The 26927-nt window shown below is 39.4% G+C and overlaps 2 protein-coding genes across 4 annotated transcripts in view; one reads left to right on the top strand and one right to left on the bottom strand.

Annotated features, from left to right (window-relative positions):
* The first annotated feature begins 80 nt into the window (after positions 1-80).
* STARD3NL (STARD3 N-terminal like) lies at positions 81-18909 on the top strand. 3 transcript variants are annotated; one of them, XM_010713018.3, is made up of 9 exons: positions 83-281; positions 6472-6768; positions 9889-9966; positions 11703-11780; positions 13462-13515; positions 13631-13748; positions 16314-16412; positions 17616-17685; positions 18462-18909. In XM_010713018.3, the coding sequence occupies exons 2-8, from the start codon at positions 6544-6546 to the stop codon at positions 17666-17668; spliced, it is 705 nt and encodes a 234-aa protein (XP_010711320.1). In that variant the 5' UTR covers positions 83-281; positions 6472-6543; the 3' UTR covers positions 17669-17685; positions 18462-18909. The 3 variants fall into 3 exon arrangements, with proteins under 3 accessions (XP_031409844.1, XP_010711320.1, XP_031409843.1); XM_031553983.1 differs by lacking the exon at positions 83-281 and adding an exon at positions 6179-6316; XM_031553984.1 differs by lacking the exon at positions 11703-11780 and having other exon boundaries at positions 81-281.
* Positions 18910-20863: 1954 nt separating this feature from the next.
* MLH1 (mutL homolog 1) overlaps positions 20864-26927 on the bottom strand; it is an 18908-nt gene continuing 12844 nt past the window's right edge. Inside the window, exons 12-19 of the mRNA XM_010713017.3 lie at positions 26248-26648; positions 25414-25559; positions 24457-24565; positions 24283-24346; positions 23606-23770; positions 22822-22914; positions 22250-22363; positions 20864-21843 (exon numbers count right to left, since the gene is read on the bottom strand). Coding sequence (XP_010711319.1) covers positions 21676-21843; positions 22250-22363; positions 22822-22914; positions 23606-23770; positions 24283-24346; positions 24457-24565; positions 25414-25559; positions 26248-26648 — 1260 coding nt within the window. The 3' untranslated portion in view covers positions 20864-21675. The remainder of the gene's footprint in view (positions 21844-22249; positions 22364-22821; positions 22915-23605; positions 23771-24282; positions 24347-24456; positions 24566-25413; positions 25560-26247; positions 26649-26927) is intronic.

Genomic DNA, 26927 nt, shown 5'->3' with positions numbered 1-26927 from the left:
GAGGGACGGAAAGAAGGAGGGTGGGCAGCGTTCGCCGCCGCCCTTGGGGCCTTCCCTGCCCGAGCGAACGGGGACGTGCGGTGATGGGGCTGTGCTGCGGGGGAGGCCGGCAGCTGTCAGCTGTGCGCTGTGCCTCGGCACCCCGGCTTCTGCGGTGGGGTGGAGGGCTGCGTTGTGCCTTAGTCGCTAATGGCAGTCCTGGTGTCTCGGAGTTAGCCAGTCCAGCGTTGTCAGAACGTGTATAACTGGGGAGGATTCGTATCGTTTTTAGCAGATTTTGGGTGAGTTGTAAGTAGGCCTGGTGCAGCTTCATTATGGAAGTGTTCTGTAGGGTGAGGCATTATTTCTAGTAGGCAGAATTAAAGGATTTCTTTCAGAGGGTGAAGTGAGCGAGCAAAATGTGACCAGTGCTTTTGCAGAAGAGGTTGGTGAGGTAGTGATGGTAAATGGCTCTTGTGACAGCAGCAGGCTGGGATTTCACATCCTCAGCCAGCAGCTTCCAACAAGAGCTGAGTCACTTTAAAGAGTCGTAGGTCCATTGTTTCTTGAATGTACTCTGATTTTACTATCAGCTAAAAAATTGTTCTTATTTTGAAATTCTTGGCAATCGTATTGAAAGACAGCTTCTTACTACTGCCTTTCTGCTTCGCTGTGTTAAATTCAGCTGGGAATAATAACAGAAATAAAGACTGAAAAAATAGTAAGTAACCAATATGTGTAGCTCATGGTCATCATGTTTGACATGTGAGGTCAGCTACTCAGTCACCAACTGGAGCCCTCAAACAGCATCTCTGCATGTATCAGGAGTTAACATGTACCTAGCAGAGACAGAACTAGGTGAATTGTATGGAAAGATTCCATGCTGAAGGTTCAGATACACATCTTTGCTAGTGTTTGCTGCTTGAACCGGATAATTATTTCTTAACAGTGTTAAGAAAGTGTCCAAGTTTTCATGGAGGAAACTTTCGCACCACTTTGTTCAATAGTTACTGTGGAGGTGATGGAATCCTGAGCGTTTCTCACTAGCGTGTAGAATGGGTGATGTATTTCAGGAAGAATCCCAGAATTCTCTGCTAGTGCAGGAGGAGCTCGTCTTGTGCCTGTAGTAGCTGGGTAGCAGCCCAGGGGCATGAGTTTGTTGTTCAGTTAGAGAAAACAAACAAACATTCACAAGCGTTCTGTGTAATAACCCAGTATTGAGCTTGATATTCCAGTGAGCATCAGATGTTTGGTCTCTCTAAAGGGCTGTGTTTTTTATTTTGAGAAATGCTGACTTGATAAAGCATATACTTTGTCGATACCTAAAAGAAGGCTTTTCAGTGAGAACTGATGCTGGGTCGGCTACAGAGTCACCTTCAGAGAGAAGGAAAAGATTGAGAAGAGCTACGACCACACAATTTGGAGGTTGATTGTCTTTTCTCTGTCCTTGTACTATTTTCCTTTTAGGTCAGTTTCCCTCCTTACCTCCCTCTACTTTTTGAAGAAATCAGTGGCTGTGAATTTCCTACTGCAGACAGCTATTGTATGTTTCAGGCATGTATATGTGTAGATAAAACATACAAAAGCACTATATACATTCATTAATGTAACAGTGGGGAGCTGACTGGTCTTAACCTCAACATCATGACATAGCTCAGGTCATTGGCAAAAGGAGTCCATAACATCCAAATGAAAAAAAAAAAAAAGATACCTTTTAAAAATCAAAGCCAACACTTAGTTTTGCTAATTATTTAATTGAGTCAGTGAATGTTATCAGCTGGAATGTACTAGTTTCAAATGAAATACTTAATTCTGTATCTGAAGTGCTTGCTCTTGATGTGTTCTAAGTACTTAATCATGGAATTGTTAAGGTTGGAAAGGATCTCTACAATGATCTAGCCCAGCCATCCTCCTACCACCCATATTGCCCTTTAAACCGTGTCCCAAAGTACCACGTCTATGTGTTTCTTGAACACCTCCAGGTGTCGTTAATGCTAACAGGGATGAAATGCAAGTGCTTCTAGTTTTTAGTTTGAAGTGGTTAAATATCCTGAGTGGAAATGAGGTCTGAGCCTCAAATTGGGAACGTGTTATAACGCATCCTTCTTAGTTGTCATTTTGTAGTACTTTTCTCTAAACAGAATGGGGCTGCGTGTTTGAGAGCACACTTTAAGTAAACAAAAGCTGAACTCCAGGCAGGTACATTTGCAAGTGTCTCGTGAATTCGTCATGGGGTGTGTTTTCAAAGTCGTTTTGGTTTAAATCTGAGGAGCTGTTCTTTCATGAGCCAGTTCCCAAGTCCAGTTTGAGCATCCCTGTGTGGGGGTACAAAGCCACTCACACACGTCATACATTTGGGATGTGCTGTTAGGAAGCACACAAATGGAAGTGGCAATGGAGATAAAAGCAAGGCATTGCCAATACCAAATTTACCTGCTCTTTGCTCTGCCATTTTCTTAGCTCTTGTAGAACAAGAAGTGAAATGATAGGGAGGGATGGCAGCATTTTGCTGGGCAGGGAGAAATCAGTCCAAGGTTGGAGCACTTTGCTTTGACTTTCTGAATGTGTTAAAGTCACTCCTGGGACAGGGGAAGATGTCTTTGTTCCCTCAGATGTCCTACTGACCCAAAAATTTGACTGATTTTTTTTTTTTCTTTTTTTTTTCCCATTTCTCCTTGTAGCTTGTTAACTCTGTCCTGCGCTCTTCAGCACCTCTGTCCAGTGCTCTGAGAAAAACCTTGTTCAGTGTGCATGTGAGATGTGTGCAGCTGCCCTATTACTTTTGTTGGATCACCATCAGATTATAAGAAAATTGGGGAAGCATCTTTCAACCAAAACACAACTAACGTTTGAGCTTTCTTTAATCAGAAGTTAGTTTTCAAGTACACTTCTTAAGTAAATAGCACGAGAATTACACTGCGGAATCATCTCGTAGAAAATAAAAATTGAACCCCAGATGAAAGAAAATAGGAAGTTGGCAAAACAAAATATGAATCTGCTTGCTAAACAACACGTTTGTGTTTCAGTTTCCTTTCTGAACAGGACACCTGTAGTCACTTTTCTTGCTTTGTGTTTAGTCTAACATCCAGCTGTCTGCTTGGTAACGTGTCTTTCAAAATCCTCCTTGTAAGTTATTTCAAGGTTCATCAGTATGAAATCAGATGCGTGTTGTAAGTACAAGAATCATTTGTATGCTGTGCAGGCTGTATACTCAAGTATATTGTATCCATTTTGTAGGTTGAATAAGAAAAGATCTTTTGACTCGGGTAGGTAAGAGCTTGTACTTCACAAGCAGAGCTAGTCTAGATCTCAATGCTCAGACAAAGGTAACAGAGTTTTCCTGTGTGCTGAAACGTTCTGTTCCTTCTCTCCAACTGAAGATTTATTTGTAGCTCATAATTCCTGCTGTGTGGCTTCATTGAACATTCAGGCTATTGCCAAAAAGCTACACACAAAATCTTGTACTTAGGGTTAGGAATTTTGTGGGCATGCATCAGCTGAATTTTTCAGTTTTACATTGGTTAAAATGTGTAGTGCCTGTGGAATGCAACAATATATAAATGCTTTTTTTTCTTTCAGTGACTGATTAGGATCTCAGTATAGAGCATGGATTGTAAGATGAAGCATATCCATAACTGTATGTAGATGTAGGAGTAGGACAGCGTGGAAGTAGCTGTTGTGGAGCTGATTTGCCTTCTCCTGCAGTGCTTTACTAGTTTGCAGGAATTTCATGAGCGTCAGACTGGAGAGCAGGGGAGCTGCAGCAGATGAATGGTTTGCTGTGCAGCCGTGAGCTTTGTCTTGCTGATGCTCAGACACAATTCTCTTAATATTGATTTGAAGCAGCTGCTTTTAATTTTGTCAGTGAGGATTTTCTTTTTGGGCCTTTTGATAATCTAATATAACCTGAATGCTGACTATAATGTCACATGTCAGTGGAAATGATGTATCTTCGATCTTCTTTCCGAATGTCAGCCACTGCTTTGTTTGATTTTGTTCATTTGTCTTCAGCATCCAGGTGGTTATTTTTTGCTTCTCTTTTATTGAGTGGACTTCTTTGATATTTTTAGGCTACTGTTTCTAGAGTTTTCTTATCCTAAAATTGCCTTCTCGTGATGCTTTCACTTTCACTTGTGATCTGTTGGATCTTGGTAGCCTTTCAAGTATGCTTTTTATTTTTCTCCTCCCCAGGTCATTTCTGGTATCTTAGTTAAGTTCTGTTATCTGTTTCATTTTTTAACTTGCAAAGAAAAAGATCTGTTCTGCTGCTCATGTGTGATAAATGAATACAGCGAGCATGTAAACAAATTAAAACAAGCACAGTAGAGTGGAAGAATTGGAATAATAGAACGGTGGAAAAGTACCATCCCAATCATGCATCTCAAAGATGGGTGTAAAACTGATGCATGTGTAATGTGTGCCATTTGCAATAATGGCACTGACTTTAAATACGACCTGAAATTCATGGGATAGTTCTCATTGTACTCATAGCTTTTCATCAGGCTTGAGTCAATAGAGGAGAAAGTATGTCACAAACTTCCTAATGTGAATTCTTATCTCAAGGCAGAATGTTTCCCTCTTAAATGCTTTGACCTGCTGGTAAGCTTGCAGTGAGATAGAGCCGTGAGCCTGCTGTTATGGAGGAAATCCATATTATGATTCATGATCTTTGAGGTCCCTTCCATCCCTGGCCATTCTGTGATACGACACAGCAGTGTGAAATGATCCCATGTTCATGTTCTTAAAACACTTCCAGGTGTTTTCAGTACTTCCCTTGTATAAGTATGTTTTAAAGAAGAAAAAGGCAGAAATGTGGTATGAGTTTAACTTCCAAGTTTCTCCACTTGCTCAGCAGTGTTTATAATTTCAAATCAGTGTATGCCTTGAATGAGAGAGAGCGTGAGGTTACAGAGCTGAGGCTGGTGCTCCTTGAGGGAAGGCACTGCAGCAGTCCTGGCACCAAATGCTGGGCTAACAGGGGAGGGAGCTGGGCAGCAGTGAAGATGCTTGTGCTAAACTTACTTGGAAAGATCTTGAAACAAGAGAGAATGCAGTACAATTTCTGCCTTTACTCTTTTTCCACCTAATGGAACTGGAAACTCAATCTCCTATTCTCGCTTTGTAGTTTCTTAGGCCGAGGGTGCTTTGCTCACATCTTTTTAAAAGATTATGGTCAGCAAAAGACCTGCCAGCTTCTCTGTTCCTGTGATGTGTGACTGAGAGCCAGAAGAACTCGGGCTGGATTTGAAAAGCCATTCCCAGGCTGGAGCAAGATGGCAGCCTGTGCATGTGCTTGGTCCTGTGCTTGGTTCAGCTGGTAGCTGTGTGCCCGAGCGACCCGGTGATTGGTGCTGGCTTGCTTTGCCTCAGCCGCTCCTTCCCAGTCAGAGGCAAGGCTCCTCTGTCAGGGAGCAGGCCAGCTGCTGTTCTCCTGCAGTAGCCCAAGAAAAACTGCCTGGAGAACGTGTGTGTGACTTGACCTAAACACAGGCCAACACTGGTTTGTCTGCCTTCCCTGAGCTGCAGTGTATGTGCACTGACTATTCCCTTTCCCACAGGTCCCAGTATCCTCCTGTTTGTCCGAAGCTGTGTTACAGATGCCTGTTTGTTTTTCCTTCTGTGCTCTCTCTGCCTATTTTCTTGCATAGTGGTAGCTGGAATGCTGTTGCTGCTTCGGATGGAAGAGTGGGAAGGATTTGTTTCCATTTTGTGGTGTACTGAAAGGCAGCCCACACAGGAAGAGACAGAGCTTTGTTCTTGAATTTCAAGAAGTTGCTCCCGCAGTGTTACAGAAACTCCACTGATGTGATTTGTATTGCAGCACATCTAGCTTATTCTTCTGAGTATTTTGCGTAAAATTAACATTTCTTGAAACTTTTGTAACCTTAACTCCTCCTAGGAGCTTTTTCTGGAAGAAGTTTCTCGTGTAGTATAGCCATCAGTTTGACTTTTGTAAGAAGTAAACACGATAATCTCATTTAAAAAGCAGTGAGGTCAGTAGAGATATCCTTACCTTTTACCACTAAGTTGCATAGTTGTCTTTCTGTCTGGCATCATAGGATGTGATAGCAGCTGAATTTATCTGTAGACTCACTAGTGGCTTATTTGCTTTGTAGAATGTTTACTGTAGCCCTCTTGATTTTAATGGATTTCTAATCTTTTGGTAGTGCCAGCTCTGGATGTGCTGCTAACACGTCCTGTGAGGAGAGGTGAGGGCACTCAGGCTGTCCAGCCTGAAGAAGACTTTGCAGTTCCCTGAGAGGGGGAGGCAGAGGGAGGTGCTGGCTCTGCTCCTGTGCACCAGTGGCAGGGCAGGAAAAGCACAGAGCTGCACCAGGTGAGGGTCAGATTGGGAACTGGAAAACATTCTTTTGCCATGAGGATGGTCAGATGGTGAAACTTTATCTAGAGAAAAACTTGACATAGTGAGGTGAAATTGCATAGTGAAATTTGGGGGCTTTGCTGACTAACATAGATTTCTTTTTTATTTAGAAATTGTTCCTATATGGATCAGCATTCTAGTGATGGTGAAACTGGAAAAAGACTACTCTGAGCAAACCCAGGATGAATCGGGTGCCAAATGATGCAGAAAATGCTCACAGTAGCAGTGTGGAATCCTGCCCGTCCTTGCGAGATGTCCACTCCATCAACCCAACACACCTGATGGCAAGGATTGAGTCTTATGACGTCAGAGAGAAGAAGGGAATATCGGACGTCAGAAGGACTTTCTGTTTATTTGTTACATTTGATCTCTTATTTATAACTTTGCTGTGGATAATAGAATTAAATGTGAGTTATCTTTTTGGTACCCTTGGTCTTTATTCAGTTATTTATTCATTTCAGGAGTGGTTAATACGTTTTCTATCCCAATTGTATGCTACTTGTGTCTGTTGAAGCTAGTTTCATTCTTTTAAGCTTTTATGAACTTTTTATCTGCTTAGCTGCATTTACTTAGTCATTGGACATGTGGTTTATATTCATATAATTAAACCTTGTGATGTTCCTGTAGCCTATGAACTGTGCTGAAGAAACATTGAAAGTCCAGTGAACTTTTCAGGGAGCAAGTAAACAAGAAGTGTTACTGTGGGTAATTGTGACAGTTTGGCAAGAGTTAATTTTGTTAGGATTCAAGTGTTTTTATCTTTCTTAGTAGCTCAGAGTCAGTGACTGAAGGGTTAGTCCCTGGAAAATACTTAAAAGGGCCAAAATCTTTGTTTCACAGCAATATATTATATCTGAGACAAACATAGAGTAATATACATTGTTTATAGTAAGACACAATCAAACAATGTAAGCTTCCACAGTTGCTGCCTTTTAGCTCCAGCGTTTGTAATTTGGAAACCAAGGTGGTTCTTGTGAAATTCCCAGAAATAAGACAGAATTTTTTTCTTGTTTGATGATAGCATCCACTTTTTTGAACTGGATTTGAAATTTGTAATCTAAAGTGCATATTTAGGAAAAGGCACAAATGAAAAATGGGAGGTACCCCTTTCTTTGGTAACAAAGACCTTGAGGAAACATTTTTTTGTCATCATTCCATTACAAGATAGATGATGTTGATTATTGATTTGACGTAATGAAATTTCACGAGCTGACTGTTTGAACAGTTTGCTATAATGAAAAATATACTTCCTGATTTAATTTGAGAAAGCAAACTTTGCCCGATTGATAATTTTGTGACTGTAACTTTTGTTATCTTGCTAGGTGAAAAGGCGATTGTATCCAGTGTGTAAAGTTAGCTTGGCTCAAAAGAACCCACACGTTGCATTCTGATGCTTTCTTTTTGCTTGTTGTAAGCTAGTTTCTTTAAAGCTTGTTTGACTAGGAGGAGTAGAATATGCTTTTGTAATTCTTGTTGAGCATTCAGAGTACAGTTTTTCATATTATTGCTCTCAGAATATTTGAGAATATGTAGGAAATGCTACAAACTCATGGTGATCTTTTGGAATGCTGTAGCATTACACATCTCTAGATCCCAGCAGTTAGCAGTTGTCTTTGTGAAAAACTTTGTCTTTAGGGGCATTTACTGTGGACCCTGAGCCTTGCAGTGCCTGATGCGTGCAAGAATGAAAAACAAGTTTTTGCCTTACTCAGTCATAATATTGAAAGTAAGCTGGTACCCAGTGCACAGCTATTTTTTTTTGTTGTTGTTCTGTTTTACTGATTCTTGTTTGCTGGGAAGTTCAGTAGCATTGTGCTAGGACTGTTCTTCACTAATGAGGCTTGGGATTAGATGATCTCAAAGGTCCCTTCCAATACAAACCATTCTGTGATTCCCTCCTGGAACTTCAGAATTACTGCCAGAATTACTGTAAATATGACTTTCCTATTGTTAATCAGTTACTCAGCATAACTGATTTTTAAACACTTCAGAGAGTAGCTTTGTTGGTAGTTGGAGCGAACTCTGAATGAATTCTGCCGTGGTTCTCTGTTCATCCTTGTGTTAACATGGTGCTCCTGCATGCAGAACAGGCTGCTGAACTGTCTCAGAACTCAGTCATCAGCTAATGCTGATGTGTTGTGTTTTTATTCTTTAGTTCCTTTATCCTGTAGGAGAGGGCTGAGATGTCATGTCAAGGAGAGGAGAGAAAGAAAAGACCAGCCAACCCTTATTTAAATTGACCTTAAGTGCCATACAACAATGTTCTGTATATTAATTTGTGTGTATCTTCCCTTCCATTTCCTCCTGAATATTTTCCAAAGGTTTATGAGCAACATACATACAATTTCTCTCTCACTAGAATCTTCCTTATTTATGCTGGAAATGAATGGTCATACTTGGTGCAGATCAGCAAGCAATGGACAGCTATATTTAGGCAGTTACCAGCTATCTACAGAGGGGGAGGGAGAAGAGAAGAAAGAATAAACAAACTTGGGGTTGGTGTGAAGAGCAGCAGGAAGAAATTAGGAAAAAAAAAAAAAGTTTTAAAATATTCAGTAGTATAGTTGAGGAAAGAATATGAAAGTATCTACACTGTACTGCTTTGAGATGGTGAAGATGTGTTATGGGATGCTGTGGTGCTTTGAAAGCATGATGGTCATCAAACTCAAAGCCTTCCGTTGTTGTTTTCCAGTGCTTTACATAACTGTGTTACACAGTGCTCACGTATCTACTTTAGTATTAAAAACAAATAGCCTTTGGAATGGAATATGGACGTAAAGGTTCTTCACTCCTTGCTAAGACACGCTGCTCTTGGTCTCTAGCCCAGTGAAACCTAAATTATTCTCTTAGTAACCCATTTTGAACAGAAAGATCATGAGCACTTCCATCTGAAAGATACGTGGCTAAGGATGATGCAGTTTTGAATCTCCTCAAAAGGAGGAAGGAATTAAACCTGTCTTAGGCCATTCTACAATAACTAATGATCACAGCTTCTGTGCTTTTGACAGTATTTTTTGGTTTTGCTTGTTTTTCTGGAAACAAGTAGCAGATATATTGCTAAGGAAAATATATATGGAGTGTAAGTGTGTGAATTATATGAATTTGACTGAATTCAAGTGCTGAAAAATCAGAAGGGATTTTTAATATCACCTGTTTACTATCACGTGGCTGACGAGAGCTAATTTCTGGGTGGCTTTCTGAGCAGCTGTTTATATTCTTCTGAAACACAGAATGCTTAATGAATTTGTGTAGGAGAACTTGCACTTCTACCTTCAGCAGTTTGTTTGCTTTCATTTCAGGACAGTCTGAAATGTAGCTTATATAGCAAGGGTTCTTAACAGTGATGAATTATGTGGTATCCTCATCTGTTTTTCTTGATTCTAATTTTGAAATTGATTTCTTAGCATGTATCTCCTCTGATTAGTTTAATGATCCTTGTGTGTGTTGATCAGGAGTTAATGTTTTACGTTTGTGTTTTTGGCTGAAGTAATTTCTGTTCTAAAGCTATGCATGTTGTTTCTTTGTAGGTAAAGGGAGGCATTGAGACTACCTTAAAGAAAGAAGTTCTACATTATGACTATTCTTCTTCATATTTTGATATATTTGTAAGTATTCTTAAAAAAAAAGGGGGGGAGGGGGAAGCAAAAGTACAGTTTTTCAGTTTCCTCCTCCCTCAAATGTTTCCTGGTTTGAGTCCTGTGACAGGGCTGGTCTCTTCTTGATAATTTAAACCAGAAGAGTTTGTACCAAATATCTCTTGTCTAGGAGTTGCCCAGTCCTTAAGCAGCAGATTCTCAAGTTTTTCAATTGAGGTGCTTTGGCACACTTAAATTGCATCTTCTGTTTTGAGAGAAGGAAGAAGTAGAAAAAGTCAGGAATGAGACTGATCTAACATAGAGAGACTTTATTAAGAGGCCAGTGCTCCTCCTCTGTAACATCATTTTCTTTAAATTGACATTTTTGTCCTTCCACAGAAGTAAGTCTTTTGCAGTGAGAGAAACTTGTTATCAGGTTGGCCTGTGTGGGTCAGGTATTTTCAGGTATATTTCTGTATTTTAACTCAAACAGGATTTTTTAACATTGTACTAAAAGCAGATGACATTAAGTGTGTTTCTCCTGTCCTATATATATAGGCATCTGAAGTGCACAGAAGGAGCTCTTCTGCCTCAGGAAACTTTTCAGAGAGGCTGTAGCTCTGAAGTTGCAATGCAGAAATTTGTTCTGGTGCCTGCATTGGGCCATTTGCCAAGTCAGATGGAGTGAGATACCGGATACAAAAATGTCATAAGATGGCAAACTATATTTCTCCTTTTCTCTCATTGTTATTTTGCTGGCAGGTTTCTGTGATGTACGTCATTTCAGAAAGAAGTGGGAGAAAAAAGTTATCTGTAAATGTCGATTTTCTGGAAATTGCCTTGTAGTTGAACCAAGGATTAAATACTTCTAATGCCAGATAATTGACTTTTATTCTCTGGGAAGGGACTAGATCATCACGGAATCACAGAACGGCCAGGGTTGGAAGGGACCTCAAGGAATCTCCAACCCCCTGCCACATGCAGGGCCACCAACCTCCCCATATAATACCAGACCAGGCTGCCCAGGGCCCCATCCAACTTGGCTTCGAACACCTCTAGGGATGGTGCATCCACAGCCTCTCTGGGCAGCTGTTCCAGCACCTCACCACTCTCTCTGTAAAGAACTTAATCGAATTCTGCAAAATGAGCTGTGGGCTTATACAGAATTTCTTATGTTTCTGCTGTACGTTCTGAAACATATTTGCAATATGCAATATTGAAACATATCTGTCTCAGATCCCTAGTTGATTGCTGAAACATTTCAGTCAATATTAAAGAAGTAAACATGCCATTGCATTTCTGAAGTCTTTATGTTTTTTAATGATACTGTTGCACTGTAGTAGCACACTAGTAGGATGAGCAAGGTACATAGTGATGCTTAAGGTATTTGCTGAATTAACTACATCTGGATTTAACTGCTTAGATTCCAGTTGGGTAAAATGATCATAAACATATTCTGTGTAGCTTATATTTCTAATTTGTATTTGTGCAGTTGCTCACGCTTGTAAATTTGAGTCTGTGTAACCATATGAATGATACAGTCATCTGTGTAACCATATGAATGATACAGTCATCTCTGTGCTTTAAAAATGGAAAATTATATTGTTTTAAAAAGCAAACCCACCGTCAGATTTGTTTCTTAGTAGTAGAGCTGATTGTCCTGTTTTGTTTTCTAAGCAGTTCGTATTTTTAGCGAGCTGAGAATCTTGTGGTTCTTCTTTGTTCTGAATTAACCAACAAATATCTTTTTTTTCCTTTCTCTATAGCTACTGGCAGTCTTTCGATTTAAGGTGTTAATACTTGCATATGCAATGTGCAGACTGCGCCATTGGTGGGCAATAGCTGTGAGTAGTAGCCAAGCATAATGGAGTTTCAACTAGAATGGATCAAACAGGCAAATTTTTAGATGCCTCTTAATGTTTGTATGTTAAGAATCATCTTGATGGTATATATGAAAATTTATTCAGGTCAAATGCTTAGGAAGATTTCAAGTCTGAAGACAAGAATTTAATAGCGTAGTGTATGTGATCCTTGTTAGGTGTCATGTTAATAAAAGTTGGAAACTAACTTTGAATCCAATATGAATGGGTACTTGTAACCACTTGTAACATCTGACTCACTAATTAACACTTGAAATATATTTGCACTGGAAATATTGAATTTTATTTCAAAAGCAATTGGCATTTGTTGTACCAAGAATTAGCTACGTGTTAATTCACACACTTTTAGTTGCTAGAATTTTGTGTGCCAACCATGAGCACATGTACTGCTCCTTGCTCCAATACAGAATATTGATTATGTGTCCCTTCTTAGAAAGAAGGTTCTTGACAGCTGTAGTCAATTATATACATATATATATATATATATATATATTTGGTGAATTGGAACAAATATCTTTAGTGCAGTTGTACTGTGTGAATGAGAAAAAATGATGAACTCGTACTTCCACTTAATACTGTGGCATGTAATATGATGCATATATTACTGGCTCAGTACATTGTCAATCTTAGATGTTTTTTACTTTATGTTGTGGTAAATGCATATGTGCACATATAACTTTCTTCAAGGGAGTAGCATGCAGTTTCTTCAGTCAAGATTACATCATGATATTCTTGAAATTATGTTATTAGCATGTTATGAGTACGTATGTGTAACAACTGCTGCTCTGTGATTTTTTTTTAATTATTTCTAAGTGCACACATCTCAGAATCCCTTTCTCTTAGAAATGAGACTTTTGGGGTATTTCTTCCACTGACATCCTCCAACTTGAACAGTTGGTTTTGAGGTTATGAGAGGGAACCCATCATGGTGGTAAGCAGTAGATCTATAAAGCTTCACTGAATGTTCTGAAGAAGCTGTTGGTCTTTAAATCCTACTTGTGCTTACCAGATGGTAGTTTGGTCCTACTGTTATTTAAAGAGTTGCTGGACCTAAACACATAGAGTTAGAAGCCTTATTGAAGTGAATAACACTTGTCCATTGTTGTTCTTCTGTTTTGGTTTGGGTTTGTTGTTTGTTTTTTTAGGTACTTGTTTGTCACCTCCTATTTTTAAACCATGCCAGGGAGTGTCAAGTGATTTAACTTTCATAATATGAACATGGGAATTAAACTATTAATTCAAGTTTCCTTGTGCAAAGATATTTTGTTATTTGAAATGAAAATTTTGATTTGGATGGTAGTGAAAAGCTTTTCGACCAATTGTTTGCTTTTAGTTAGATTCACTGATTCTTTTTTTCTTTATCTAAGTGAGTTAGTGAAAATACTGCATCTTCTTTGTAGAGTAAGATCACAGTTTATTCAGTGTTATCATCTAAACTGCCTATCAGCTGTATGAAAATCAACATTTGGAGCTGTTTGTATTAAAAGGGCTAAAGTAACAACGTTATTTTAATAACACTTGATAAGATTTATTAATCTATGATGTTTCTGTTGATAAATATATCAAATTGAAACTGTCAGATAATGGCAGAAATTGGAAAGTAAATACAATTATCAGCCTTAACTGTTCTTATTCTTTCTTTCAGTTTACAACAGCAGTGACCAGTGCCTTTTTACTAGCAAAAGTAATTATTTCACAGGTATATATATTCTAATCACGTTTGCTTTACTTTGTCGGGGTTGGTTGGTTGGCTGCTTTTAAAGCAGGATTCTTCAGGTAAATTTCTATAGCGTTGTATATATTTTTTCTTCTAGCTGTTCTCACAGGGTGCTTTTGGCTACGTGCTGCCCATCATATCATTTATACTTGCCTGGATTGAAACCTGGTTCTTGGACTTCAAAGTATTACCACAAGAAGCTGAAGAAGAAAACCGTAAGTTTCTATTGTGTCTCCCACAGTCACTGAAGTTGGCAGTGTTTGGTCCCATATTTCAGAAGAATGCATCTTTCAGCTTCTAAGAAACATTGAGTTGCTTAAAAAAATTAATATGTGGCATAATTTTTCTAGAAGGGAACGTACGCCTTCAACGAAGTGGGATTTTTATTTACACACACAAAGTTGCAAGGGCCAGACCAGTATTTGTCAGGCACTGAAGAGCATATTTAATTTTGCATGCTTAAGGCATGAAAATGTAACTGACTTGGGCATATAACATATTATCTCCTTGGTAATTCATGGAATAAGTTGCTGGCTTTTCAACTAGGAAGAGTAGACACAATAACTAGTGATTTGAAGCAGTCTTTGTACATCAATCCCTTTACTTTTCTTTCTTCTTTCCATTGATAGAGATTTCCAGTTCTAAAAATTTCCTTCTTTGAGGAGGATGTAAAGCTAAAACCCACTCAGAATATCTTCCATTCTTTCTGACCTGATGTTATCTTTCCTCTTTTGGACAGAATGGAAATATAAGCACGTAGGTAGTTCTGAAAGTTATGCCTCCTGTTTATTTTCATGGAAACTAGAACAGATACAAAGAGCAAAGTAACACTGTTTGATAGAGGGAACTCTCAGCTACAAAGCATTGTTTTTCAACATAGTCAACACTATTAGCTATGCATTTTCAACAGCAGTGAACAAGAGCTTGCACACCATGCTTACAAAAAATCTGCATCAGTGGAGGAGAATCACTGTTTCACAGCTTCTGACAGCACCATTGCTAGGAAAATATTGCCCATTGGATTGAACAGATGAAGGTGCCAAATCCAGACAATGGAGCAGGTATGGTAGGACAGTGCAGCCAGGATTCACAGTGTGCTCAGTGACTTTCAAATTGTTGTGGAGCCTGGTGTTATCATGTTGCAAGAGAAAAGTTGTTTTCTTCTCTGGCCTGACTGGAAGTTCAAGCCTTCAGCTGAGTCAGTGTCATGATGTAGCAGTCAGAGCAGATGGTTTGTCTGGGTTCCAGGAAACCCGGAGAGATCACCCCTTTCCTATCCCAAAAGACAGTGCACATCACATTACCTGCTGAGGGCTGCATCTTGAACTTTTTTTCTTCTATGGGGAATTCTCATGTCACCACTCCACAGACTGCTGTTTTGACTTTGGCTTGTAGTGCTGACACCACATCTTGTCACCGGTAACGATGCGATCCAGGAAACTGTCACCTTCAGCTTCATATTGGTTCAATATATCCTGACAAACGCTGAGCATCTGTGGGACTCACCTGGCTTAAGCTTTCTGATATTCCAACATTGCCACCATTGTTTCCATTTCATTGAAGCAGATGTTCAGCTCTGTACACAGTTCCGTGTTCTTAATCTGCCAATTCAAACCAATGAGCTGATCGAGATGTTGTTTGTTTTGAGATGTGACAGCTGTGTGTGGCTGTCTGGAACATGGCTTGACTTTCACAGTGCTGTTACTGCTGCTGAAACGCACCACCCACAGCTCTGTGCCCTGCCACTCTGCTCATATCCACTATTTAGTCTCCATAAATGTTAAGCAAGTGTCACTGATTGTCAACGGGTGCCATTTTTTCTTCATGGAGGAATTCAGTGACACGCCTTTGCTTCAGACACAACTTCCGTGTCAGATAGCATGTGGTCATACTGTCACACAGCAACAGAATGTAATGGAATATTGGTGGGAAGCATCAACCTCTCCTGCCATACCACCATCTGCCTCTGACAATCTGGACTAACATAATAAAATGAGAGTCATTACTTTCAGAGTAGCACTCATAAAAAAAAAAAAAGTCTCCTTAAACTGGTTAATAAGATAAATTGCTGTGCTTATGTTGAAAAGAGGTAATCTTTTTTCCTCCCAATAGAGTTGCTAGTTATCCCAGGTAACTCCTGATTCAGTTAAACATCAAGCTTTTGTTCCCCATCAGTTTTAATACAGCTGAGAGTGGAGGCGACAAGTTCAATAGTTGACCCAAAATGCTGTCTTTGCCCTGTTACTTATCAGAAGACCTGTTGATGGCAGTAAGAATCAGATGAATTCTCTTCTTTCCCCGCCCCCTTAAAATTTGTCCTGTATGAATATACACCAGAATAGCCCCATTATCTATTGCATTTTTGTGATTTTTAGTGATTGAGCCAAAAGGAGTAGGATTTACAAGGTGTGTTGAGACAAATGAGTGAAAGCAAGCTGTGAATAAGGAGCTCTGATTTATTTGATCATGCATGGCAGTTCACAGAGCATTAAAAATGCACGTTTCAGAGTTTTAGTTAGATGGTGGATGCTGCTAAGTTCACATGGCATCCTAACTGCCTTTTCATGGAGTGGAAGGGAGGATTCCTTAACTTGTGTACAGTATTCTGTTTTGCTGGATTTTGTTGTCTTAGCTGCCTGTAGTTACAGAAACTACATATTAAATCAACAGTTTTTTAATGCTAATACAGTGCCTCAGTCTTTAAGGTGATCTTGGTATTTAAGACCAAGATTTAATCTTAAACTGGGAGATGATGTCTGGATTTTTTTTTTGCCTGTTAGGATTTTTAATAGCACAGGATGCTTCCGAACGAGCGGCTCTCCTTCACCCAGGAGTCCTGTCTGATGGCCAGTTCTATTCTCCTCCTGAATCTGTAGCAGGTAATTATGTTAGCATTTGTGAAGGTTTTTCTTATTGGCATTAAACTTCTGCATATTTATTCCTCTTCGTAGTGTAAGTGAGTGGAGGATGAATGGAGACTGTATTTCATAATCCTGAAATAAAAGATTATTTTATTCAAGACCTACCAGATGAATTGCAATACAAATAGTTAGTGAGTCTCAAAGAATACAAATAGATAGTCTCAAAGAAAACGAGGCAGCAACTGAATGGAGGTGGCTACTGTTTTTCTGCCCTCTCTGTTTGCTAGCACTAATATTTATTCAGCATTACATTATTTAATTCAGCCTGAACTTGACGCTTTACAGTATTTTAGGGCAGGCAGTGAACTTGAAACTGCTCAAAAGACCAACTGAAGTTTCAGTTGGAGGCTCCATTCTCATAACAAAAAGCTTCCTGTGTGAAGTGCTGAGTGTGTTGAACTGAGAGCAAGCGTTAATTATACCTTGAGTCTGTGTACTGTGCACTTTGTTCCAGTTGAGCTGTCAGGTGAGTAAGCCAACAATAAATGGGAACACTGCAATACCGAGGAATGGGTTTGCAGACATTTCAAGGAAATTAGTACTTTCTACTGTGAACCCAAGATCCCGTGTCGGTCTTCTTAGCCTAAAATAGAAAGCTCTGCTCTTTGTAAAGCTCTGCTTTACTGTGCAATATATGTAAAATAATAATATCCACATATAGCTGCAGATGCTTTTGCCCATCTTGCATTGTAGAAAAATTAACGTTGGTAATTCTTCTCATTTAGTGGCTGCCTTTGTGGTTGCTGAGTGTCTTGGTATAATAAGTGATTTAGAGCTCCATCTAGGGATGACAAAGCATTAAAACAATCTTGAGTGTAATGCTGTGTTATACCAGCATACTGTCAAGAAACATTTCTGTGATTCTGCATTAAATTTGCAGTCTTATCCACGTGGAATGTGTTAGAATTTTATGTGGTAGCATGACCTCTGGAGGTAATGTGGCTTAAAAATAATGACTGATGATTAACACTGAAAAAGTATTTTAGTTAAAGATGCGAAGTCTATCTTGAGGGTAGAAGCAGTCTACTGACAGCAGAATATAGTAGAATATAGTATAAAAGAAAGTAGAAGTGGTGCCAACATTTATTCCTTGGCATGATGAGTTATTACCGGTACTTATTTTCTCAACTGAATTGATGGCATTCCTCTCTTCTTGTTCAGGATCTGATGAAGACTCTGAAGAAAAACAAGACAGTGAAAAACCAGTTGTATAGCAAATATGGAAAAGCAGGTAAGTTCCTCTGCATATCACCAGAATAATCTTAAATACTTATTTCTTCTTAGCTCCTTCTCAAATTATTTGAATGGTTGGGCTGATTCTTAGGAGTTCATTTTGCAGTCTTGACAAAGCTCAAGCAAGGAATCCTCTCGTATTCTTGAGAGCCAGTTGTTAGGCTCCTCTGCCCCTGCGTTCTGGTTAACCCAAGCGCAGGAGTCTGAGGCACCTCTTCCAGTGCTCCATGTAAAAGGCTGCAAACTTGGGATGAAGCTCCTCTACCATTTCTTTCTGGCTTCTTGGAAGGAAAGTGATGGACCAAAAGGTGGAAAAGTAAAGGGGGAGGGAAATGTCTCTGGAGATGGGGATGCAGAAGTACTAGGAAGAGATTTTCTTCCAGTTTGAGTCTAGGACATATCCATGACTCTGAAAGATTATATGGACAAAATTGCTTTAGTATTTCCCCTTTACAGTCTGTTTAATACCACAAGTGGGTTGCATTATGCAAGCTGTGTTTTAAGATTTTTGAGGTGTACTTTGGTTAAATAGGTTCATATTTTAGAAATTACTTAATTACTTTCAGAGTTATCTCACCACACGCTTTCATTTCACCACAAATGGCAAAGCTTAGCTAGAGAAGGTATTGAATGTTCAGGAGCAGTTGAAGCTTCTGACTTGAGACTGTCTGTTGCCTGTCTGAAATAGTGGGTGACTTTTTCTTCTGAGCCTTCCTGTTCTCTGTATCTATTATTTTGACTCATTTTCATCTTAACTTGTGTAATCTGTTACAGAAGGAAAATCTCTGAGGGAAGTTGGTGGGGATTTGGAAACTCTGGCAACAGTCTGTGATTGAGTTGCTGGTGGAGCTGCTGACTGGAGAATTTATTCCTTAGAAAGCAAAGGGAATGGTTCCCACGTACTGTAATACCTCACAAAGATGTACCTTGTGACATATGTATATTAGATTGCCTCCTGGGTGGCATGAAAATATTTGTCCATGATGTATTATTCAGTGATTCCTGAAGTTGATCTTCTAATGACTAGGTAATTACTGGAAAGTGTTGTCTTTGTGTACCTAATCAAGAGACTGGTAATATAATGAAGTAAAACTTCTCTGTGGTGGAAGTATATTTAATGGTTGGGACTCACTAGGTAAAATTATTTTATGTTTTTGCAATTTTGTCATTAGTTTTATGTTTACTTTTTTTTTTTAACTCTGTGCATTTTCTTTTTTTAATGGATATGTTCACTTTCTAAAATAAAAATGTTAAAATGTGGTTAATGCACTGTGATACTTTGTTGCTTTATCAGATGAAAAATCAGTGTGTAGCACTCTTGTTTCTAGTAGGGTTATAAGGATTCTGGTTTACATTGATTTTGTGCAGAATGACTTTGGTTGAATAGCTGTAGAGATGCAGTGTCAATGCTAGCAGAACACCACTGATTTCACTGTTGCGTATGTGATATCAGAATGCAAAAAGGTTTTTGAAATAATTTAGCTCCCATTTCTGTGCTGGTGTTCGATGTTATTCAGGTTCAAGGAGCGAAGTGGAGAAAGTGAGCATTTGCAAACTGTGGTATTACTGATGTAGTAAAGAGCTTTAATCAGTTGTTGGATATAGGTAGAAGGCGTGGTTTGTTTGTTTATTTTTCACCTACAGATCTTAAGTATTAACCAATGCTTCATCAAAAAAAGCTTAGGTGACACTTAATTCCACCTTAAGGAGAATGTAAGTGTTGCCAGTTTCCTTACAAAGCCATAGTTTTTAATACTAGCAACCCGCACAGCACATAAGTACCACTGTATTCTTCATGTGTTTACTCAGGTGTACATACTCCACTGCTTTGCAATATTTCTGTTGCTGTGAAACAGAAGCATAGGGTAGAACACAGAATGAGCTGTTGTCTAACTGTTCTGTTAAGTTTTTCCTTGCACCAGTATTGACTGTTGCAATTTACAGATTTTTTCCACTAAAAGGCCAATGCTAAAGGAATCCACGAAGCATTAAAATGTGTGTTGATTTTTTTTTTTGAGGCTGAAGAAGAGGGATCCAGTAAGCTGAAACTGGGCTTGTGAGCCACTACTGCTTTCAAACTCCCTGTCATCAAATATGTGAATTGCGAGCTGCCCTTTAGGGCTGTTTGGTTGCAAAGGTTTTTGTTCTGTTTACAGCTTAAGCTATGAGATGTTGCAGGTGATCTGATTGCTCATGTATCAGTACAGACTGGGGGATGACCTGCTGGAGAAGAGCTGTGGAGAAGGACCTGGGAGTCCTGGGGGAGGACAGGTTGGCTGTGAGCCAGCAGTGTGCCCTGGTGGCCAAGAGGGCAATTAGGGTCCTGGGATGCATTAAAAGGACCGTGGCCAGCAGTTCAAGGGAGGTGATCTTCCCCCTCTACTCTACCCTGCTCAGGCCTCAGCTGGAGTACTGTGTTCAGTTCTGGGCTCCATAACACAAAAAAAAAGACAGGGATCTGCTGGGGAGAGTGGACCACGCATAAAGAACATTTTGGGGCATTACAAAGGAAAAGGAGAAAGAAGTGTTGCTATTGAAGTCTGCAAGAGCAACATTTAAGGTTATTTGAAAACACCTTTCCACCTATTTTATTTTGTATTGTTAAAGCTTGATGGCAACTAAAAACATAACCTGCCTTTTTGCTCCAATAGCAGTTCTGCAAATGTGTATGGCTAAAGATGAGGCATCCCATCTTCACGTGGAAGATCAGTATACACTGAAGGCAATGAAAAGGTGCTTTGGCTTCAGTGTGCTGTTGCTGGAGTTCTCCAGTGTCACTGTTGAGTAGATCCTAACATATTCAAGGATATTCAAGATCTGTGTCGGAGGATGCAGGTAAGAATAAATCACTAGAAGAACAAAAGTTGAGAAGCTGTCACTTTATAGTGGTGGGGTATTTCTGATCAAATATTAAATTTAACGAGAAAAATTTATCTAGGCCAGGAGGTGAGCAATTCTACTATTACTTATAACCTTCATCAAAGTGCATTACTTTTTTTCTTTAACGCCTCTCTCAATCTGCAGTATGAAATTCCTCTTGAACTACAAGAAATATAACCTTATTCTCAGTGCCAGTTTCCTCTTGCAGTTTAATACTTGGGGGAAAAAAAGGAAGATCGTAGAAAAGGAGGATGGGTTAAAAACAGTAGCTGTAAAGAAATACAAGACAGATGGAGTAGTGGCAGAAAATCCTTGAGGGGGGAGAGAAATGTATTTTATACCAAACATAAATAATGAGATAGCAAACTCAAGATAAAGATTTGCAAGCATTTCCTAAGCCAGAGTATTTCATAGAATCACAGGTTGAGTTAAGGTTGGAAAAGACATCTAAGATCATGTAGTTGCACCATCCACCCATCCCTACTCTGCCTCCTGACCTTGAGGTCCCTTCCAACCCGGGCCATTCTGTGAAATCACAAGACAAGCATGCTATAGCAATGGCAGTACATCAGGTGGAATCATAATGCACTTCGGGAGCGTTTATCACAGCGAGGAGGTTGTAGGACCTTTCTACTCCAGAGCCTTAGCATTGCTGTTTGTTTTTTAAAGCACACAGTTGAAGCTGGTCAAGGAGTTCAGACATTCAGAGTTGGGAAGGTCACAAGACGAGGCTTTGTTCTGCCTGAGAAGGACTAATGGTCTTCTCTCATTCTTGAGCCTACGCTCAAGATTATCAACTGCAGCTCTTCTTTGAAGCAGATTTAATGTTTGCTTACTTGCTAAGCACCTGCACTTCAGTTAGCTTCAGCTCAAGTTAGCTTCTCTTCTCAAGCAAACTTGATGCACAGCCCATAAATGAAATCTTATTTTTTATTTAGGAACATAATTGATTATTAGAGAAAAAAAAAAAAAGAAGAAAAAATATAGCATCTATTTGCTGTCATTAAATCCTCTCTTCCCTTCCCACCACCTCCAATACTTTATCTAAATATAACAGAATGTAACAAGCTTTTTACATATGCATAAATCTATACAAATAATTTCTTGCTTAGCATCTCTCAAAAACTTTATACAAGTCAGGCAGGTTAGCAAGCTGCAAAATGTTGCCATCATCTGTGAAGTGTTTAGGAGGTAAAAGATGAGTCCTGAAGGCTTTGTAAACAACATGCTCCACTGTCCATTTCCATGGTGGTGAACCAGAGTCAGAATCCTCATTCTGAAACATGGAACAAAAAGGATAAACAAATTGAAGTTATTTCACTAACAGAGAGCACTTCAACTTTGTCAGACTACTGAGACTAAAATTCTGCTAGAAATCAAGTTCATTCTATACTGCAAAGTTAATTTTAAGCTCTGAAAAATCCATGTGAGTGGTGTCACTTGAACTGGCTAGCTTAACTGAATGATTAAACAGATACTTACACATAAGCAAACTACATTTTAGGTTTATATGCATCCACCTCTGGTAGCTTACTGTAGCTCAACAGTTAAAAAACACTTTCCAAACTGAGGCCAAGTGTATACATGAAGTATACTGCAATTAGAAGTCTGTAGTTTGGGGGAGGAAAAAAACAGTTTGTCTTGTTAATGCTTGTTACATAAGTAGTAACATATTAAGGTACCTGAGAGCTTGTCAGGTTGGTTTCATCTATTATATATTGTTTTCTAATGGAGTAGAACATAGACAGTTCTTTACTTAGGCTTTCAAAGCACTCCTTCTCTTCATCCCAGTTTACCTGTTAGAAGAAAGAAGTAATTTAATAAAATCTGGATAAGTGGCCAGAGACTTGGTAATAATTGCTAATATGGGGGACAAATAAAAAATACAAATCACAAAAGCACAGAATTGTAAAGGAACTCTAGTTACCATAGAGTCCAACCCCACTGCTAAAGCAGGTTCCCTATGGTACAGAATAATGCTTTGGCCATTTTTGTGCTGCTAAGGTGAAGGCACTGAACAGAAATGAGTAAAAATGAAGGCAATTCAAATCAAAACATACTCAATTAGTAGTTATGAATGTAGAGGCAAAGTCCAATTAATCAGTAACTATTGCAAGAGTGCCTGGCGTATGTAACAGTGCATTTAATCTATTTCAGCCCCTCCTTTGCAGCTTATCATTAATTCACTTGACTCACTTCATTATTTCCTAAGTTAAAAAAGACATTTGATAAGCAATAACTTCCAAAAACATACCTCAGTTGCCAAACGAAGGACAAACATTGGTAGTCCCTCCAGCAGGGGAATGTAGTTGTCTATCAGAAGTGGTAATCCAGTAAGGTTTCCTTCCTGCAAAGGCAGTGCTACTGCTTCAGTAAAAAATATGGTTTTTCTTGCAGTGGATGCACTAGAACCATTACCAATTTTAAGACTGTTTCTTGCTAAACTTGCTGAGTGTTAGGGGATATCTGAAACTGCAAGTTTTTGAAGCCCAATTCCAGGTAGCCATTGCAGGAAAAGGGTTGGTGGTGGTGTTTAACTTATAATGCCTCAGTTTAGAGCTTTCACCTCTGGGAGACCTCAACTGAGCTCCCTTCTCTACCCACTGACTATGCTGATCCTATTTCCTCTGAGAATATGAGGTGAGAAGTCAAGGTTATATGACACATTTACTAAAGCTGTTCAGGTTTGTACAGAATAAAAGGTGCAATAGGCCACACACAAATAATAGAAGTGAGGGAGATCCTGTAGCTCAGCCTTGGCTAAAGTTAGGTTGCACACCTTGCTGGACAGGAAAGCTGCAGGTTAGTTACTGAAGCAATGACCCAAGCATTTTATTTGATAATTAATGTAATTAAGGTTTGCTTAGCCCTCCTTTAAAAACAGCATAAGTCCTGAGCATTTTTAATGAAAGGGGTAAACCACCCAAGTCTTACCAGAGCTAGCTCTTGCTGATAGTAAGCATTGCAAGCAAACTATTGCTATTACCAGATGCCAAAACATAGCACTATTTAGCATGAAAAGTAATAGCAGCAGTCACCTCATCAATTTCAAGAGAGAAATAGTCTTTCAACATTTCAGTCTTCTTTTTCAGAAACTCAACTATGTACTCAGCAAGGCCTTCTTTTGGGCCATCTTCTTCTGTCCAGCCACTCTCTGGGTCCTCTAAAGCAAGCATTGCAAGCTCATATAAAGGAGCTGGCTCCTAGAAGAAGAAGCAGAAGTGTTGTTAACCATCAGCCCACTGCTCCCACCCTTTAAAAAAAAATAAATAAATAAAAAATTCTTCTTTCACATGAAATTTGAGTTAAATATACAGGTTCTATTCTGTAGAGCTCATCAGATCATCAACCAATCTAAAAAGCGTGAATTTATTTGTGAAAAAACTTTATGAAGTCCACAATCCTGCAAAGTGTTGTGATAGTCACAGGATAAGCGCTGTCATTCAATAGTATTTCTGATAAGCAAGCTACAATTATTTGTACTGATCTATGAGCAAAGGTTGGTGAATATTCAGAAGCACAGCTAGCAGCCAGGATCACAATCTACAGCTGCAGCTACAAAATTACTACAGGTTTGCCACTCTGTATTACTGTAAAGGAAACTGCACAATGCTCCGCAGTGGACAAAAAAAGAACCTATAAAGGTATGCGTTATTTGAAAGGACAGAGTTACTGTAAATGATCTCATATAGAATACAATGTAAAGTGTACTTACAGAGAGTCTTAGAACGCCAAAGTTTGCAAAGTCATAAATAAGTATCTGGTAGAAGAGTTCCTGGCTAAATTAAAACACAAACATTTGTTGTATGAACACAATCGTGCATCTCCAAGGTATCCTAATTAAGAGGGGAAAAGGCATGGGTCACGTTGGAAACAACAGCTTTGTTACCTGAGTTTTGTTGTGTTGAGAAGATACAGTTTTGTCCGATGCTGCACCAGAGCCCACTGAGGGCTGACACAGCCAACAAATGAGTGATCACGCAGCATCTCCTGAAGACCTGAAATTGAAGAGAAGAAAAGGAGGAAAACAATAAGACAAAAAGTATGTGTTAGGTGTGCCCAAATTTATTCAGCTGAGTCATCTGTGACTTTTAAAGTCTGGTTACTGTTTGGTCATTGCTTTGCTACAGCTTCTAATATAGGCCTGTAATTCTACAATTCATTTTGAAATCTTCATTATTTGCATATGCATATACTCAATCTTAAAGCATAAAGGAGAAAGGTTATGAGCTAATCTGCAAATGCAAATTTTTAAAAGTCTCTTCTTTTGACTTTCTCAAGTTGCTTCAGCCACAGGAGGTTTGTAAGTGAGCACAGGCAGGGGGAGGAAAAAAAAAAAACACACAAAAACAACACAGCAGATCACACAGAAGGGAAGGGGTTGGAAGGAACCTCAAGAGATCATTGAACCCAACCCACTGCTAAAGCAGAGTCCCTACAACAGGTGGCACAGGTAGGCATCTAGATGCGTCTTTAATATCTCCATAGAAGGAGACTCAACATCCTCTCTGGGCAGCCTGTTCCAGTGCTCCATCACCCTTATTGTAAAGAAGTTCTTCCACATGTTTGTGTGGAACTTCCTATGTTCAAGTTTTAGGCCATTGCTCCTTGTCCTATCACTACTGAGAAGAGCCTGCCTCATCCATTTGCCTCCCACCTCCCTATAGATATTTATAAACATTAATCAGACCCCCATCCCCACCCCCCCAGTCTTCCTTTCCCCAGGCTGAACAGACCCATGTTACTCAGCATTTCCTCATACACCTTTTAACTTTTTCCCCCTTACTAGTCCAAACAATCATCTTTATCTGGTAAGGCAAACCTGAGAAACAAAACACTTGCTTACTTTCATGTGCCTGGCTGCTAATTTCCTCCTGAAGTGTCAACACGCTGGTCAAATTGATAATTCTTCTTTTAGGGGTGCAGGCAGCAGTCATTTCCTTCCTGGTGTCTTCTTCCATTTGTATGTCTGTGTCTTCCCGTGGTCTCTTTCTGCAATACAGAAACAAAGAGGAAAGATGTCCTGCTTTTCTATCACTTAAGCAAAGCACACTCAAACAGATAGGATGCTGAATTCACATACTCTATGTTAATAAAGCAAAGCAGGAAGTTTACTCAGTATCCCAGAAAGAAATACTGTTTTACTTTTCTTCCTAGGCATAATTCATAAGAAAAAGGATAATTATTTCTAATTACCTTTTCCACTCTTCTTTCTCTGTAATAGTAGGGAAAAAATTAACCAGATTCCCTCAGAAGACTCTGGCCTCTCAGAAGAGCCCCCAAGGGAGCTGTAAAACACTACAGGGTTTTTATCTTTACTAGGGTAACAGCTGCAAAATGCTGTGATGTAGTTGCTATCTTTCCATCGTACCACAAAAGGGTGAACCCATGAAGTGAGGCAGACTGATACGATCTCTCTGAAGTAAAGTCAGTATCATTATTTATACTGTTTCCTGCCTTGCAGCATGCACAGAAACTTGTGAAAACTGGAACAGGATTACGTAATTTACAGTTCACATATGAAATTAGATTTCTCATTAAAATGCTGTAGGAAGTTACTATAGAGAAAAAAACAAAACATCCTTCTGAAAGCAGAAGTCCAAAGAGATGAGAAAAACCTTCGAATTCAGGCTGATGCCATGAAATAAACAGGTAGGACCTCAGGAAAGATGAGACTTACCGAGGGAGTGCTTTCTCAGGAGACAAGTGTCCGCTCTTACTCAGCCCTCCAGGCATCACTGCATCCTGCTGAACGTCAGCCATTTCAATTAGATCAGCTGTTTCAAGAAGCTCACTCACATCTTCCATTTCAGCATCCTGCGGCCTAACAGGACGGCCCTGTTGGCCTCCTGACGCGCTCTCCAGAGGTCCCACGTTAACCCCTGTTGTCTCTTCGGTGGGGCCTGTACTCATGGGGTTGTTCACTGGCTGAAGAAAAGCATCCAACTTCTGCTCTCGGGAATCAGTGCGGACCATTTGGTGCGCGTAAACTTTATCACTGGTTCCTTTTGTAGCCGTAGAAGAGCTTGTTGCTGATTTTACCACCTCACTGGAAGAACATTCGGCCCCTGGAAGCAATGTCTTCATTATGATATGAGAAAGAAGAGAGATCAGTCGTAAGCAGGAGCACACAGACAACACAAAGATCATTTCTGTTTCTCACAGCATCTTATTTCTTGAAAGCAAGTAACTTCCAAACCCCACAGAAATCATCTCAACTGTTTAGACAGCCACCAGCCTTGTACTTGCTATTCACATAACACGAGTGCCATCATCTTGCCAACTACAGAAATCATCAGTTAGCATTCCCTTGTCTGAAACGCAAAGTCTTTAATATAAAAAAAGCACAAAAAAAAACTT

Source organism: Meleagris gallopavo, chromosome 6 (genome assembly GCF_000146605.3).
Source record: "Meleagris gallopavo isolate NT-WF06-2002-E0010 breed Aviagen turkey brand Nicholas breeding stock chromosome 6, Turkey_5.1, whole genome shotgun sequence".
Lineage (NCBI taxonomy): Eukaryota > Metazoa > Chordata > Aves > Galliformes > Phasianidae > Meleagris > Meleagris gallopavo.
This window is presented reverse-complemented; position numbering and strand designations above follow the sequence as displayed.